Here is a 13,623-nt window from a genome sequence, read left to right as displayed (position 1 = left end):
AGCCACAGCCCAGGCAGACAGAGAATGCATGCTCAGATGTTTACAGCAACTTAAGTGGAAAGTTGCTAAATTGCTGCAGCTTGGTAGTTTTTAATCTGCATGAAGCAGTTTGAACAGCTAAGTAATCAAAATTGCACAAACAAACAAAATACAAACACGCTTGGCTTTGCTGTAATAGCTTAGAGTTATAACTGGGTTTCTTACTTTGATTTGTTTTTCTCTTTTAGAACTTCCCAAAAGAAAGATGCATGGGAAGTGGAATGTCAACAGACTGCTGTGTTCACAGGATACCACAGAAACCGTAGTCCTGCTTTATATGGCCAAAGCAGTATCACTGGTTCAAAAAGTGAGAAGTATCCTTTGGGCTTCAGTGGGACGTTTCCTGAAGAGGGCAGAAGAGGCAGTTTACTGAGCCCTGCTTACAGTGTGGAAGAAATCAAATTACCAGTAAGTAATTATTTTCCTGTAACACATATATTCTCAAAAATCCATCTGTGGACCAAACGCAGCCCTGAAGGAGCCAAAAACTAGATCACTCCTGTTGTCATTATTATTTATACAATGCCAGCCCAGCAAAAAATGGAAATACCTTAACATAAAAGCAGTTTTTCTGGAGATTAAACATCTCCTGCTGGGCCATACCTTTGTTCTAATAACGATGGTGATAATTACCTGCCATTATGTGACTGTGAGAGAGATTTCTACATTTTAGCTCATTGTCTTTTATACTGGGGTTTGTAAGGGCACTCTGCTTTAAGTGTATTTCCATAATGCCTGCAAACTTACTGTCTTAAGTGCTGTTCGACAAATCAAGTTTTCTACAGCATTCCATCGATGGATGAAATTAGAGGAATTGCAGCAACTGTTTCCTATGTGTTAGCTATTGTATTTGAAAAGGAACAGAAATGATAACTGCTGCAATCTTTATTTTTTTTGAAATGAAAGAGTAATAGTGCAGCATTTTGTCTTTCAGTCTTCAAAGGCTGAAGGTTACCAAGTTCCATGACAAGTGGGATAAATCTCACTTTACCTGGGGCAACTTCTAAGGAAAAACTTTCCATAATTCTTTGACTTCAGATCTATCTTTAAATTTGAGCTTTATCCTCTCCTTTAGTATCTTCTACTCTTCCTGAGGCTTCCACTAAAGGCCACTATTGTTTTCCACTTGAAAACTTAGCACTTATTTTCCAGACCTCAAACCATACAACCACACCATCATTAAATAATGGAACTAAGAGATTAATAGGAATAGGCTGTAGCCATCTCTCTGTCCAGCTGTGATATGTGCATCTTTGTACCCAGGAAATCCTGAACTGCAGGTGTGTGGCTGAGCCTTATGGCTTGAGAGTTTTTCTCTTTAAACTCTTAATCATGAAAATAATTGTTTGGATTTTCTCAGGAGAGTCTGATAGACACCAGTTCTCCTCCTCTCTTCTGTCAGAAGTGTCAGACAGAGACTCCAGACCACAGACCCCAGAGCATCTATTTCCAGCCAGCCTGGGGAAAATGTCCATTCTGAGATGCTTTTGCAGGCTGCAGGGAAACCACTACCCAGCTGGCACCCAGGACAGGGTTGATGCCAAGACAGTTGACTAGATTTAAAGGAAAACACTTTCCAGCTTGTGTGTGGGCAAAGTACAAAATGAAATTATTAAGCTAGGTATATTTCTCATACTAAGTCCAAATCAGTGGCATTCAAGCAGGTACAAATCCAGAAGATCTCCAGAATTAAACCATTACTCACCCTGACATTGGATACCACAGCATTAGTGCAGAGAATACTCATATCTGTTACTCTAGAGTTCCATGTTCAAATGGAAAGCCATTGCATCAAGGAGAAAGAGCTAAAAACCATACAATATGTTGTAAACAGAGTTCTCTGAGAGAGTTTTCAGGAGTGATGTTTCACCTAAGTGAAATCTCCAGTATGTGCAAAACTTCTAAAGATGTTATAAGGGACCATTTTTTCTGGAGAATATTTGTAGCACCAACTGAAAACATCAGCATTGCAGGTGATGTCTTGATACCTACCAAAATTACTCTGTCAGTCTCTAGGGAAGAGAGCAAATAGTCTTTAGGGCTTTAGGCAAAGACTAACATCTCTCTTCCCAGTAAAGAATCTTCAGACAAACTTAGTAAATGTTCCTCTGTAATCTTTGTCCTTTCACATTCTTACCTAGAGGTTACATATGTAAGAGAAAGTCACTCTTGCCTTAGAGTAAACTAGAAAGCTCAGCTGGGATTCAGTGGGAATTCACATAACCCCAAAACTTCTTGTGTTGAGGCTTTCCAAATCTAGGGAAATACTTTTTTCTCTGAATAGCACTTTGGGCTGTGCTCTCTCTCTGAAATTAACAGCTTCAGAAAATGGTTGCCTGATCCATTCCCAGTTGCTGGGAAGACTATTCCATAGAACAGTCCAACGTCCAGCTCCACAAAATAGACAGATAGATAGATAGACAGACAGACAGACATAGATAGGATATCCAAAAAGATTATTTGCAGCTTCAGAATACTGCGTTTCTACGCAATTTCTCCATTAGAGCTAGAGCAAGCAGTTGTGTACATTGTGCTTCCTAACCTAGATCTTTAACTTCTAGTCACAAACACCTTCTCATGTTTCTCTTCAGATGGTGGACAGACATCATCTGTTCTTGCTTCCAAGGCTTGGATAAACAAGAAAGACTTAAGCTGTAACAAAGAAAAATTAAATGAGACATTAGGAAACTTTCCAATATTGAGGATGGAAAACTGCTTAATAAATAGATTGCAATAGCAAGTTGTGGAAATTCTGCCACTGGACATTATTAGGAATGATTTTGACAGTCTTGATCCTACCCTGAGGCATGCTGTGGTCCATGCCTCTCACTCTTAGCTATTGCAATTACCTAGCTGATTAGGTAGCTAAGCCCTCTAAAAGCCTTCCTGTGTTTCTTGGCAATTTCCCAGGCATCTCAATTTTGATTTTTATATATGAGCAGAAGCACGTTGAAGACAGGCATCTGTACCTGCTGCCTAAGATGTATTGCAGCATAGGGTTGGAGAAAACGACTCCCCAAAGCCCCCAAATGTAGTACACCAAGACTAAAATGAACCGGACCGATTTCTAGTCTTGGTGTTACAGGAACTTTCCTGGAAGTAGAAGGGGCTAAACATTAGGAGACTTTAACACTCTGGGATTTGACCACTGCTGATTTGACCACCAAATGTTATAATATCCCAAGGGTTAAAGCTTTCTTGCTGCCTTGCTGAAGGTGCATCCAAGAATGCTGAAACAACTCATGGGGAAAGAAAGAAATTAACTCTAAGCAAATTAATTAGGCAGTCTGTGAAAGAGAATAGACCTAGCTTCCTGCAGTGCTTCTCCCCAGCAATCCACAGTTAATTCATAGGCACCTTGGGTAGCTCTTGCTTAAGGAGAAGACATATTTAGCATATATTTCATACGTGGAAATACGCATCTCTATCAAGTGCACTCCCTCATTTCCAGCAAATGATGAGGCAAAAAGGTGACTCTCATTCCTGGTATGCAGCAAAGAAATATGGGATCAGCTGAGACTGTAGAAATGAATATGTAGAGTCCTTGTTGCCTACATACCCAAACAAGTTAGGGTGAAAACTTACCAATGAACCCATTTCTATTCAGCTCCAGTTAGAAAACCAAAAGACATAAAGAAGTGTTATCTGAGGAAAAGAAATTCAAAACCAGGGACCATGAATCTCAGCTGAGACATGGATTAAAGCAGTTTCTTTACAGTTTTAATTCCTCAGGCACCAAAAGTAAAGACAATAAAGAACACAGTGAAAGAACAGACCAGAGGCTTGGAAAGCAAACTTTAATTGCTAACAAGAAATGTTGCCTTTTAGACCCGTTTAGATACAACCTACTCTCAAAGTGCATAAACCCCAGTGCATTAGGGACCTATCTAAAATGGTAACCAGTCATGTCTGACCCTCGGGTAAGGACCTGTAGGGAACTATGATCTGCTTATTCTAAGTGATAAACATTCTTCTCTGATCTCTGAGGAAATTCAGAAACATCTCCTTTGGAGTTTACAGTGTATTTGAAGAAAAAACACACCAAAGTAAGTACCAGTTGAAGCAAAGGACACTGTTTTTTTAGGAAGATAGCTTGGTCATCAGGTCAACGTGTTTCTAATGACAAGTCAGCAATTGTAAACAGTGTTATAATGAATCTCTGAGAATCTCTCATAACTTGATGTAACATTTCTGAAGACTAGCGTTCATGTAACTCTGCTGTCCATATGGAAAAGCCCAACATGACTTTTTTTCTCTAGATGACGCCTATTAAATTCATATTTTAGATTCACATTTTCCCAGTTTCTTACGCTTCTCACTGGAAGTATTTTATTTGCTCAGTGCTGAATCAGTGATTTCAGGGCTGGTATCAGTAAATGAAACACATGGTGATTCTCTAAGTAAAGCCTCCAAATCCAGTGTCTTCTTCGTAATACGAAAGCCTTCTTCAACACTTCATAGTAGTACTGCCAACTCTATCACTGAATCCAAATGTTGCAAGGAGTTAGTTAGGTTTGTGATCTAGCCCATGAAAGAATCAATGTGCATGTAACCATGGCATTCAAAATCTCAGCAACAACTCTTCATATGAAAACATTGATGATTCATGGCTGGGACATCATGCATGTGTTTGTAAGGAAAATCAGAAGGCAGGTGATCTCCCTCCAGAGTTTCTCAAACTCAATTAGAAGATTAACATTCTTTCTAATCCCTTCTAGTGCAGGGATTGATAGAAGAGTGTTGTGGCACAGAGTGATCCAATACCTTTGGGTTCCTTATTTATACATGGCAGATTAACTCACTTCTTCTTCCCTGCCCTGTTAAATATTTGGAGGGACTGAGAAAAGGAAGATTCTGCTTTATCCATGAATTTCATTTTAGGAGCCCTATACATCAGAAAGTCTGCCTCACTCTAGAAGGATGGTATTACATTCAGAATTTATTTCCACCTATCACTTACTCGCTCTACTTTGAAAAGAAAAGGGGTTTCTTATGGGAAATCTCTACATTTCATCTCAAGGTCTGCTGCAAAGAGTGTGGAGAGAATAGTGCTTTAAAGCATTTATCTAGTTAGTATCTTTTGGCCTGAAAAACTGCTAAAGGGCAGTTTTAAACCTGGCTGAAAGCAAAGACCAAATCTGACTCTAGTTGCTGTGGAAATAGGGAATAGCCCATTCTGATGGAGTGAGGCTTAGAATAAAAATTTACAGGTGCCATAGAATTGGCCTTTCCACAAGGCGTTTGAATATTTAAACCATTTGAATCCATTCCTATTTGATGTGCTGACAGAGAAACTCTCCTTTTTAAATTCTAAGAGAAACAAAGCTAGAGATTCTAGACTTATAACTCAGTCAATTATTAAAACTATTTTACATACGGTTTAATTAAGATAATAAACGTCAAACATCGTTCTCAATATATGATCATAAAAAGACAGAAAATAATCTCTCTCAGTATTACAGCTCCTATGCTAAGTTTTTTCTCAGTCAACTTAAAAATTCATGTCATAAAACTGTATTTCTCTATACAAACAAACACTGAATTTATTTAAACAAGCATAATATCTTTAGGCAAAGAAAAATTGCTTCACGTTTCTTTTGATAAACACATTCCAACGAATGCATCTTAAGTATTGGCAAAAGAACTAAGAAAAATTGCTGCTTAAAAATTTAGAAGTTGTTCCATCAAAAACTCACTCATGTCCTTTGCTTTATACAACTCTGCATCTCGTGACAACCATTTGAAGACTGATTTCGGTATGCTTTATGTCTCAGTCTACTAAATGCTCATTAAAGGGAAAGAAGATTTTTCAGTGAACTACTCGCAGCGAATAAAATTTAGTACTCTCTCCAGAATGTCAGGGCCTGAAGTTGATGGCACTGAAATGAGCATAGGTTTTTCTCCTTTCCTCAGAAAGCAGCACATCACAGGAGCAGAGAGCTAAAATTACAGGAGGCACTCAGCCACATCCAACACTGTAATTCCAAGAAACAGATTATTGTCCTCTGTCCTGGGCTAAATTACACAAGTGACTAAAATAACCTGTAGCTGGTTCAAAGATTTTGGAGGTTCTGAAGCAGCTTAATTCTGTCTAATGGGATTTTTAAATTTTTAATGTCAAATCTACATCCTAATGCTGTGGATATCACAGGTATTCAAACATCGTGTTCACATTATGCCTTTAAAAATATATGACCAAATTCATGCTCTCTTGGAGAGATATAAAGTGTTTCAGAATTATTAGCTGCTCTAGGTTGAAATGGTTTTCAAATCTACCAACCTAATAATGCAAACATGTTGTAGTACTTTCTGCTTTTTACTAACCATCATTTTCTATTCATTGCTCAGTCCTCCCCTGAGATGTCCTTCCTTGCAACAGCAGAAAAGTTCCTTCAAGAGGAAGAGAAGCACACAAGACAGTTTGAAGAACGTTTAAATTTACACCTTGAAGAACTGCAAAGATATTCTGAAGATACTCTGAAAAGATATGCCAGGGAACAGCAAAGCAAACACACTTAAGCCAGTCACACAATTAAGAAAATAAAACCAAGTCATCACCCATGAGTTTCTTAGAACTAAAATCTGCAACGAGCTGCTTAATGTATTTAGGCCCATTGCCAATAGCATGTATTTTTAACACCAAGATTTCAAGTAAGATAATCATTTTAGGATTTAGGTATATTGTAACTCAACTATACTACAAAATACTTTAAACATATTCTAAAATATACAGGTTGGTTTTGCATAGTTAAATTATGTGCTGCAGCGACCCTGGTGCAGCACTGTGAATTAAGTAAGATACTTTGAATTCTGTGAGGTACGGAGGGATAATAAGTGGAATTATTCCCTTGAAAATACTATCAGCCAAGAGAAATTCTCTAGATTGCACAGAACAAGAATAACAGGGGCCTTTAGCCATGTCATAGCTCCTGGCATAAAGAGCTTATCTATGCTCTAGTTATTCTTGGCTATAGAAACAGCCCTTGGGACTCCTGAAATGAGAAGTTTGAGCTCTTTCTTTCTTACCTCTAAGCAATGCAGGTCCGTGAGAGGAACATGAACAGACAAAGCACATATTTTGAAGCCACCCATGTTGCTCCTTTTACCAGACCTATAGTCTTCACCTGGGGCAGAGCATGATCTCAGGTGCTTTCCATGCTTTACATTAATTCTTTACAATTTTTTAATCCTTCTTAAAAATCACCTGTTTTGGTAATAATGTTTTGATACTATGTTGGCTTCTTGTCTGACTACATTGGAACAGGCAGAAATACTTTAACTTCAGACGACTTGTGATCTGTCTTCGGTAAGGGCCTAAATTCTTTATGGTTCTCTACAACATAGGAAACCATTATAAAACTGAGTAGAGTTAACTGAGCTCCATGTGCCAAAAAACTGCATAATGTTGAGATTCCTTTTATTTGCAATTCATCCTGAACTCTGTTGCTGTGCAAGCGAAAGAGAAATTACAGACAGTGTTGATGAACCACCAATTTCAGTGAAAGAGACACTGAAGAACTGCCTCCCAGCATATACTGTTGCCAACTTCCTGGAAAAATCTGGATAAAAATAATACCAGACTGTCAAACAGCTCCAGTTTGTGAGTAAAAGAAGTCTCATTAATATTCAAGACCATAGCAAAAAAATGTGAATTGTTTTTGGAAGCTCTATTCCCATTAAGACAAAATACACTACATTACACTTAAACAAAATACCAAGATTTTAAATACGGGTTTGGCTCAGTTTGCAATAAAATGAGTAATGAAAATGAGGACATCAAAGAACCTTTTACAGGAAAATTCAGGAAAATTACTAGACTCAGCTGGAGGAACGAGGACTGAATGAAAAGATGATGGAAAGACATCTGAACAAACTAAATATATATGTGTCCTCGACCTAAGGGGAGATCCAGCTGGGCGTTTCAAAAGAACTAATGAAGAAATTTAGGAACCTCTGGAAATGAAGCTAAATTTTAAGCCGGGAAATATCTGTAGAAGCAAAAAGACAGAAAAATGCTGTCTTTCAGAGAGGCAAGAGGAAAAAAAGTATGGGATATCAGCAGTTGGCCAGATTCTTTTGCCACTGCATGATTTAAACATACGAGAAGACAGTATGCTCCAGATCTTCAAAGAAACCTACATGTCTGAGTCCAGTCCTGGCCTGAGGATCCATCTCGTGATACAGGTTTGTGTGATGATACAGAATGAATGAAATTACCAAAAAATTAGTAAGATTGTTTTCTCAACCTTGATAAGATCTCACCAAACTACTAACTTTGGCTAATGAAATAACAGTTAGTTTCAGCCTGCCTTTTGTAGAATCATGGAATGGTTTGGCTTGGAAAGGACCTTAAAGATCATCCAGTTCCAATCCCCCTGCCAGGGGCAGGGATACCTTCCACTACACTGGCTTGCTCAAAGCTCTCTCCAACCTGGGGTTTACTGTTATGTCCTGCTCAGAACATATTATGCCACAAATATGCTGAGACAGTATGGACCTCTGGTGAGAGGTTTCTGAAGCCACATACATATTCCTGATGTCATCATGGCAAAAATAGTTTGCACAACATGTGCCACGATTCAAGTTGTTTGGAAAACTTTTTAAAGAATGATGGAGACCAGAAATACTAAAGACCAAGAAATGATATACCTTATGAACAGGGATTGGAGATGTGTGAATATAGTACAAAAAGGAATAACCAGGAGGGTCCAAGGCTATAAATGTCTGAAAGCACCAATAAAAATGAATGATTAATCATACAATCACTTGACAGTACAAGGTGCAATGTTCGGGAGCCACAGATTACCCAAAACATACAGAAAATTTCTATTCTGCTTTGTGAAGAGCCAGGCAATGGAAAACTCTTGTGAGCTGCTGGACTTCTTTTATGATTTTTGAAAGCTTTACCAAAAAGCATTTTTTTGGCTCCCAGTTGAAAGAGTTGTTTTAAATAAAAAGACCAACAGTTCAGGCTGCCACCAGCTTTTTTGGCTGAAGGAAAACCAGAGGTCATGTACACACAGTTGCCAACATGTTTCATCGAGGTATAATTTTGAAATACTTGGTGGTACAGGAGCTGCCAAACTACTGCTGCCCAATTAACTTCCCCAAACTTACTCTGATGGGGCTGTCGGTAACTGATCAGAAACATTCGAAAGAGGCTCACATGAACGTTGGGTATTTAGTGCATTTTCTTCCCACCATTTTGTACTCTCTTCCTTTTTGTGTGGGAAATTTAGGAGCTAAATTTCACACAAAGCACCTAAACCCTCCAGTCCCACTGTTCTGGCTTTATCACAGTGTAACTGGTTATAATTCCTGGTTTCACAGTGGCACAGCAGCACACAGGGTCAAGCCCACCACTACTGATTCAAAACGAGACTAAACACCACCAGTGGGAATGAGAATGAAGTTGTTCCCAAAGACTGTCTAATGGGACGAACTCCAGGTGATTTTACATCTATGGAATATTGTGTCAATCATCAAAGACTTATTTACACATCCAGCTCAGGTGTGTGCTGAACTCTGTTCTGTCCTGCTGCTTTCTGCCCAGCGTCTCCCAGAGACCAAACAGCTGGAAGGAGGCCGAGGACACGGCCAGAAGGTCCTTAGCCTTATTGTTCAGATGCTGGGATTACGTTGCCATGTGGCTTTACAACCTACAACAGCCAATTATATCATTCCCAACCACAGTTTTCCACGTAATTCTATGCAAACTAACTATCCACTAGATTTTGCACCATCAGCCTTGTGCTAGGGAAGTTTCTTTTCCTCTCAGACACCACAGTCTGCTGAGCAAACGCTCGGTGCAAGACATGTCATAGCAGAGCTCATTTGAATTGGCCAAAGCAATGTGAGAACTCTGTTGTTTTTTCCTCATTGCAGGGTTTGGATCTCAAAGTTCACTGTGTCAGAGTTACTATTTAATCACATGGGTCCCCTCAAATCCATAAATAAGCTGTAATTTAATGTACTGCATCTAATTTCTGCTAGTGGATTGAGCAACACCCCTGGACACCGATAAGCTGCGCTACAGTGTTCCTTCCTAAACCAACAAAGCCATCAGATTGTTCCTCTAATCTACTTTTCAGCAAACTGCTAGTGGCTTTAAAACAGATTTATCTAGAATGTTTGTCCAGTTACCTTATGAGAGCATGTTTGAGTGCAAATAACAGCCCTAAACCACCCTGTCACTGGATTCCTGCAACAGCTGTAGGATTTACGTGATGCGAACCCTTGTACAATCCCAGATGGAGCAAGAAATCCTCCAGAAGTCTCCAGGGAGACCTTATAACAGTCTTCCAATACCTAAATGGGGCTATGAGAAAGCTGGAGAGGGAATTTTGACAAGCACAGGTAGCGATAGGACAAGGGGGAATGGTTTTAAATTGAAAGAGGATAGATTTAGACTAGACATTAGGAAGAAGTTCTTCCCTGTGAGGGTGGTGAGGCGCTGGCACAGGGTGCCCAGAGAAGCTGTGGCTGCCCCATCCCTGGCAGTGCTCAAGGCCAGGTTGGACACAGGGGCTTGGAGCAACCTGCTTTAGTGGAAGGTGTCCCTACCTGTGGCAGGGGGTTGGAACTGGATGAGCTTTAAGGTCCCTTCCAACCCAAACCAGCCTGTGATTCTATAAAGTCCTAGTCCTTGGCATTTCACGGAAGCCCTGTAACAAGAAATGTTTTGGTTGAAACTTTTCAATCAAATAAAGGTGGTGCAGAGAAGATAACAGCAGCTGGCAGCAAGGATGAGGATGCTCGGCTGGGATGTGGATGGCAGGATTTGCCTTGCTGGCGTGCGGCATGTGAACTGGAACCACCTGCCTTGGGAAGAAACTTCTCCTGGTAAGAAACATCTCTGTAGTGCAGGTCCAAATCCAGATAATCCAAGTGCAGGTTCCAGTTCACACTTTCCAGAGCTATGGGAGCATCCAGGCCTGTGCACATACCATCATCCTGGCACCGAACATACACAGTCTGGAAGAAGAACAGTGCATTTTCTCTGCTGTCTGTATTTAAAAGCGCTGTTTTCTGAACATCAGGATGTGAATATTTTCTTGCAGATGGATTGAAGCAGAAGACCAAGAGCCAATTTCTCTGAGGTCTGAAAATACGTGTTTTTCATCCTTCAGACCATGGGCACTGTCGCTGCCTTCTCTCGCTTGGCTTTGAGGAGTGGGGGCATGGATGACACTGATGGGCAAGGATACCCACGGCAAGGATGCCTGACACAATTTTCTGAACACTTCAAAGATGTTTATATAAAACTCCATTCAAACCTTGATCTTTAAATATTTTACTCAGATTTGATTTATGCTTTCAAAAATTGGGTGTAAAAAATTGCTTCTATAACTTGATGTATCAGAAGGCAATGGCAAGTTTTAATGACATCACCTGATAATGAGCACTTATGGAAAGCAAAAGGTACCATAGACACTGCAGAAGAAGCCTCTCAGCATGTGTTTTCTGGTAAAATGCCTGTAATAAATCATTCCATTTTGCCTACAAGCTGCTGTGTGCTGGGGAAAAGTCTGAAATCCTATTTCCAAAACATTTTTGAAGGCAACCGACAGTTGGAGTAATACACACAGTTAAAAAACCAGAGATGCAGTTACACCTTTGGGCTGCGAGGTTCACAGGAGCTGACATTTGGGCAACTGCCATTAATTTACTTGCCCATTATTTTGCAGAGATTTTTGACAGCTCCTGTCTAGAGAGGCTTCTCCCCCACTTCTGTGAACGTGCATTCTCACATCCAGCACTAGCAAAAGGGAATTTGGTAGAAAATGTCAGAATCCAACTTCATTGTTTACTAGAGAAAAATATATTCCTCTTTTTTTTTAAGCATCAAACTGTGAAATCAATTTGGCTTCTGCATAAGGAACAATTCCGAATGTGTAACAGTTTTCCTCTCAATTAGCACCCAGTAAAATTGCACATTTCAGGGATTGAAATAAACAGTGTCTCTTATTAGCATTAAGTTATAGTTCATATTAATAAACATTTTGCTCCAAGAAGATTATTATTGTGACCTGAGGAATTCACAGATGACAAGAGAGAAAAGGAGTGCAGAGGAGAAAGCAGCAGAAATGAAACATCTCATTAGAGAAGTAACCTTAAATACTACCTAACCCAACTGACCTTCTACCTCTTCAGTTGTTACCAGCCAGTTAATTGCTCTTATGCGTCACAGACTCAGCTCTTGCAGCAAATGAAGGGGGGAGGAAACACCTCAGGGCTCTGAACAGGCTTTCCGAAGTCAAATTATTGCTTGGGCTGATAAAAACAGCCCTGAGGTGGAAAGGACTGAAATACACCTGCTGCTCCCAGATGGGCAATCACAGGGATGTTGACAGAGCTGTTGGACAGCACCACAGAATGAGCAGGGACAGGAAAACCCTGGTTAAAAGTCTACAAAGACGAGCATGATGATGAGGAGCCTATGGAAGAGGTTAGCAGGAACTTTGCTTCTCTTCTAGACACCCAAGGCAGTGAGCACCCTGCAGAACATGCTTATCTAAACTACACGCGCTTTTGCTCATGTCCTCAGGCACAGTTTATTCCAGCTCAACACCTCCCTTCAGAAAGGAGCAAATGATCAGAGCTCTGTTTCACTTTATCCCGGAGTGAGGATAAAACGAAAATAGGACAGAAAGGATTTGGTACCAGGAGAACAGGAGCAGCTGGGAGCTGACACAGACTAAGCAATTACTGTTACAGCTGCATCGTTTCAGATCTCTCCAGCTGAAGGAAGCGGCTCCTGTACCAAAGCACAGACCATTTCCAGTCTCAGTGCATGGCTTGGTGAGCACATCCCAGCATCACCAGGTATATGTCTTGTTCTGAACTCAGTTAGTTCAGAGCTGGCCACAGACTCACCCACTCGATGCCTCAGGGCAAAGTCCACTGCAAGGAACTCCATATGCTTGCCTGGAGTGTTTTCACACCAAGGTTGAGAGAAGTGACCAGTGTGCAGCTGTGGCAAAGAAAGCAAACAGGGTGCTGGTGACACCAACAAGGGCATCACCAGCAGAGATAAAGACGTCATTGTACCACTCTACTCAACACTGGTCAGACCAAACCTAGAATAAATACCATGTTGAGTTTTGGTCCCTGCTACACACACAGAAAAATGTGGATAGGCTGGACAAGGTCCAGAGAGCAGCCAGAACGATGATCCAAGGACTGGGAAGCTGCGTGTGAGGAAAGGCTGAGAGAGTTTGGGTTTCTCCAGCCTAGAGAAAAGAAGGTTCAGTGCACCGCAGCATTCCTCTTCCTTGCTTGGCCTGTATTTAAGCAGCAGACAAGGGTTCTCAAATTCCCTTCCCCAAGTCTGCTGAAGGTAAATGCTTACCAAGTACCTTAAAACACTTGGATGAGAAAGGGCTGTAGAGGAATATGGGATTCTTGAAGCAGTTACAGCCTGATCTCCTAGAATAAAACTGCCCAAGCCATGCTCACAGCCTCCTTGGACTGAGGGGGAGAGGGGAATGTCACAGGACAGCAGCTCACTGCAGCAAACACATCAGAGACTCAAGTTCTACCAGTGTTACTTTTCCTTCCTTTATAAAAAAATCAAATCAAATC

General features: G+C 40.5%; 1 protein-coding gene across 1 annotated transcript in view; it reads left to right on the top strand.

Moving 5' to 3' along the window:
- DEUP1 (deuterosome assembly protein 1) overlaps positions 1-6,596 on the top strand; it is a 47,621-nt gene extending 41,025 nt beyond the window's left edge. Inside the window, exons 13-14 of the mRNA XM_030476361.1 lie at positions 228-447; positions 6,388-6,596. Of these exons, the coding sequence (XP_030332221.1) occupies positions 228-447; positions 6,388-6,558 (391 nt within the window). The 3' untranslated portion in view covers positions 6,559-6,596. The remainder of the gene's footprint in view (positions 1-227; positions 448-6,387) is intronic.
- The last annotated feature ends 7,027 nt before the right edge of the window (positions 6,597-13,623 follow it).

This window comes from Strigops habroptila, chromosome 2, assembly GCF_004027225.2.
Source record: "Strigops habroptila isolate Jane chromosome 2, bStrHab1.2.pri, whole genome shotgun sequence".
Taxonomy (NCBI): domain Eukaryota; kingdom Metazoa; phylum Chordata; class Aves; order Psittaciformes; family Psittacidae; genus Strigops; species Strigops habroptila.
Note: the sequence above shows the minus strand (reverse complement) of the source record. Positions and strands in the feature narration are given on the sequence as shown.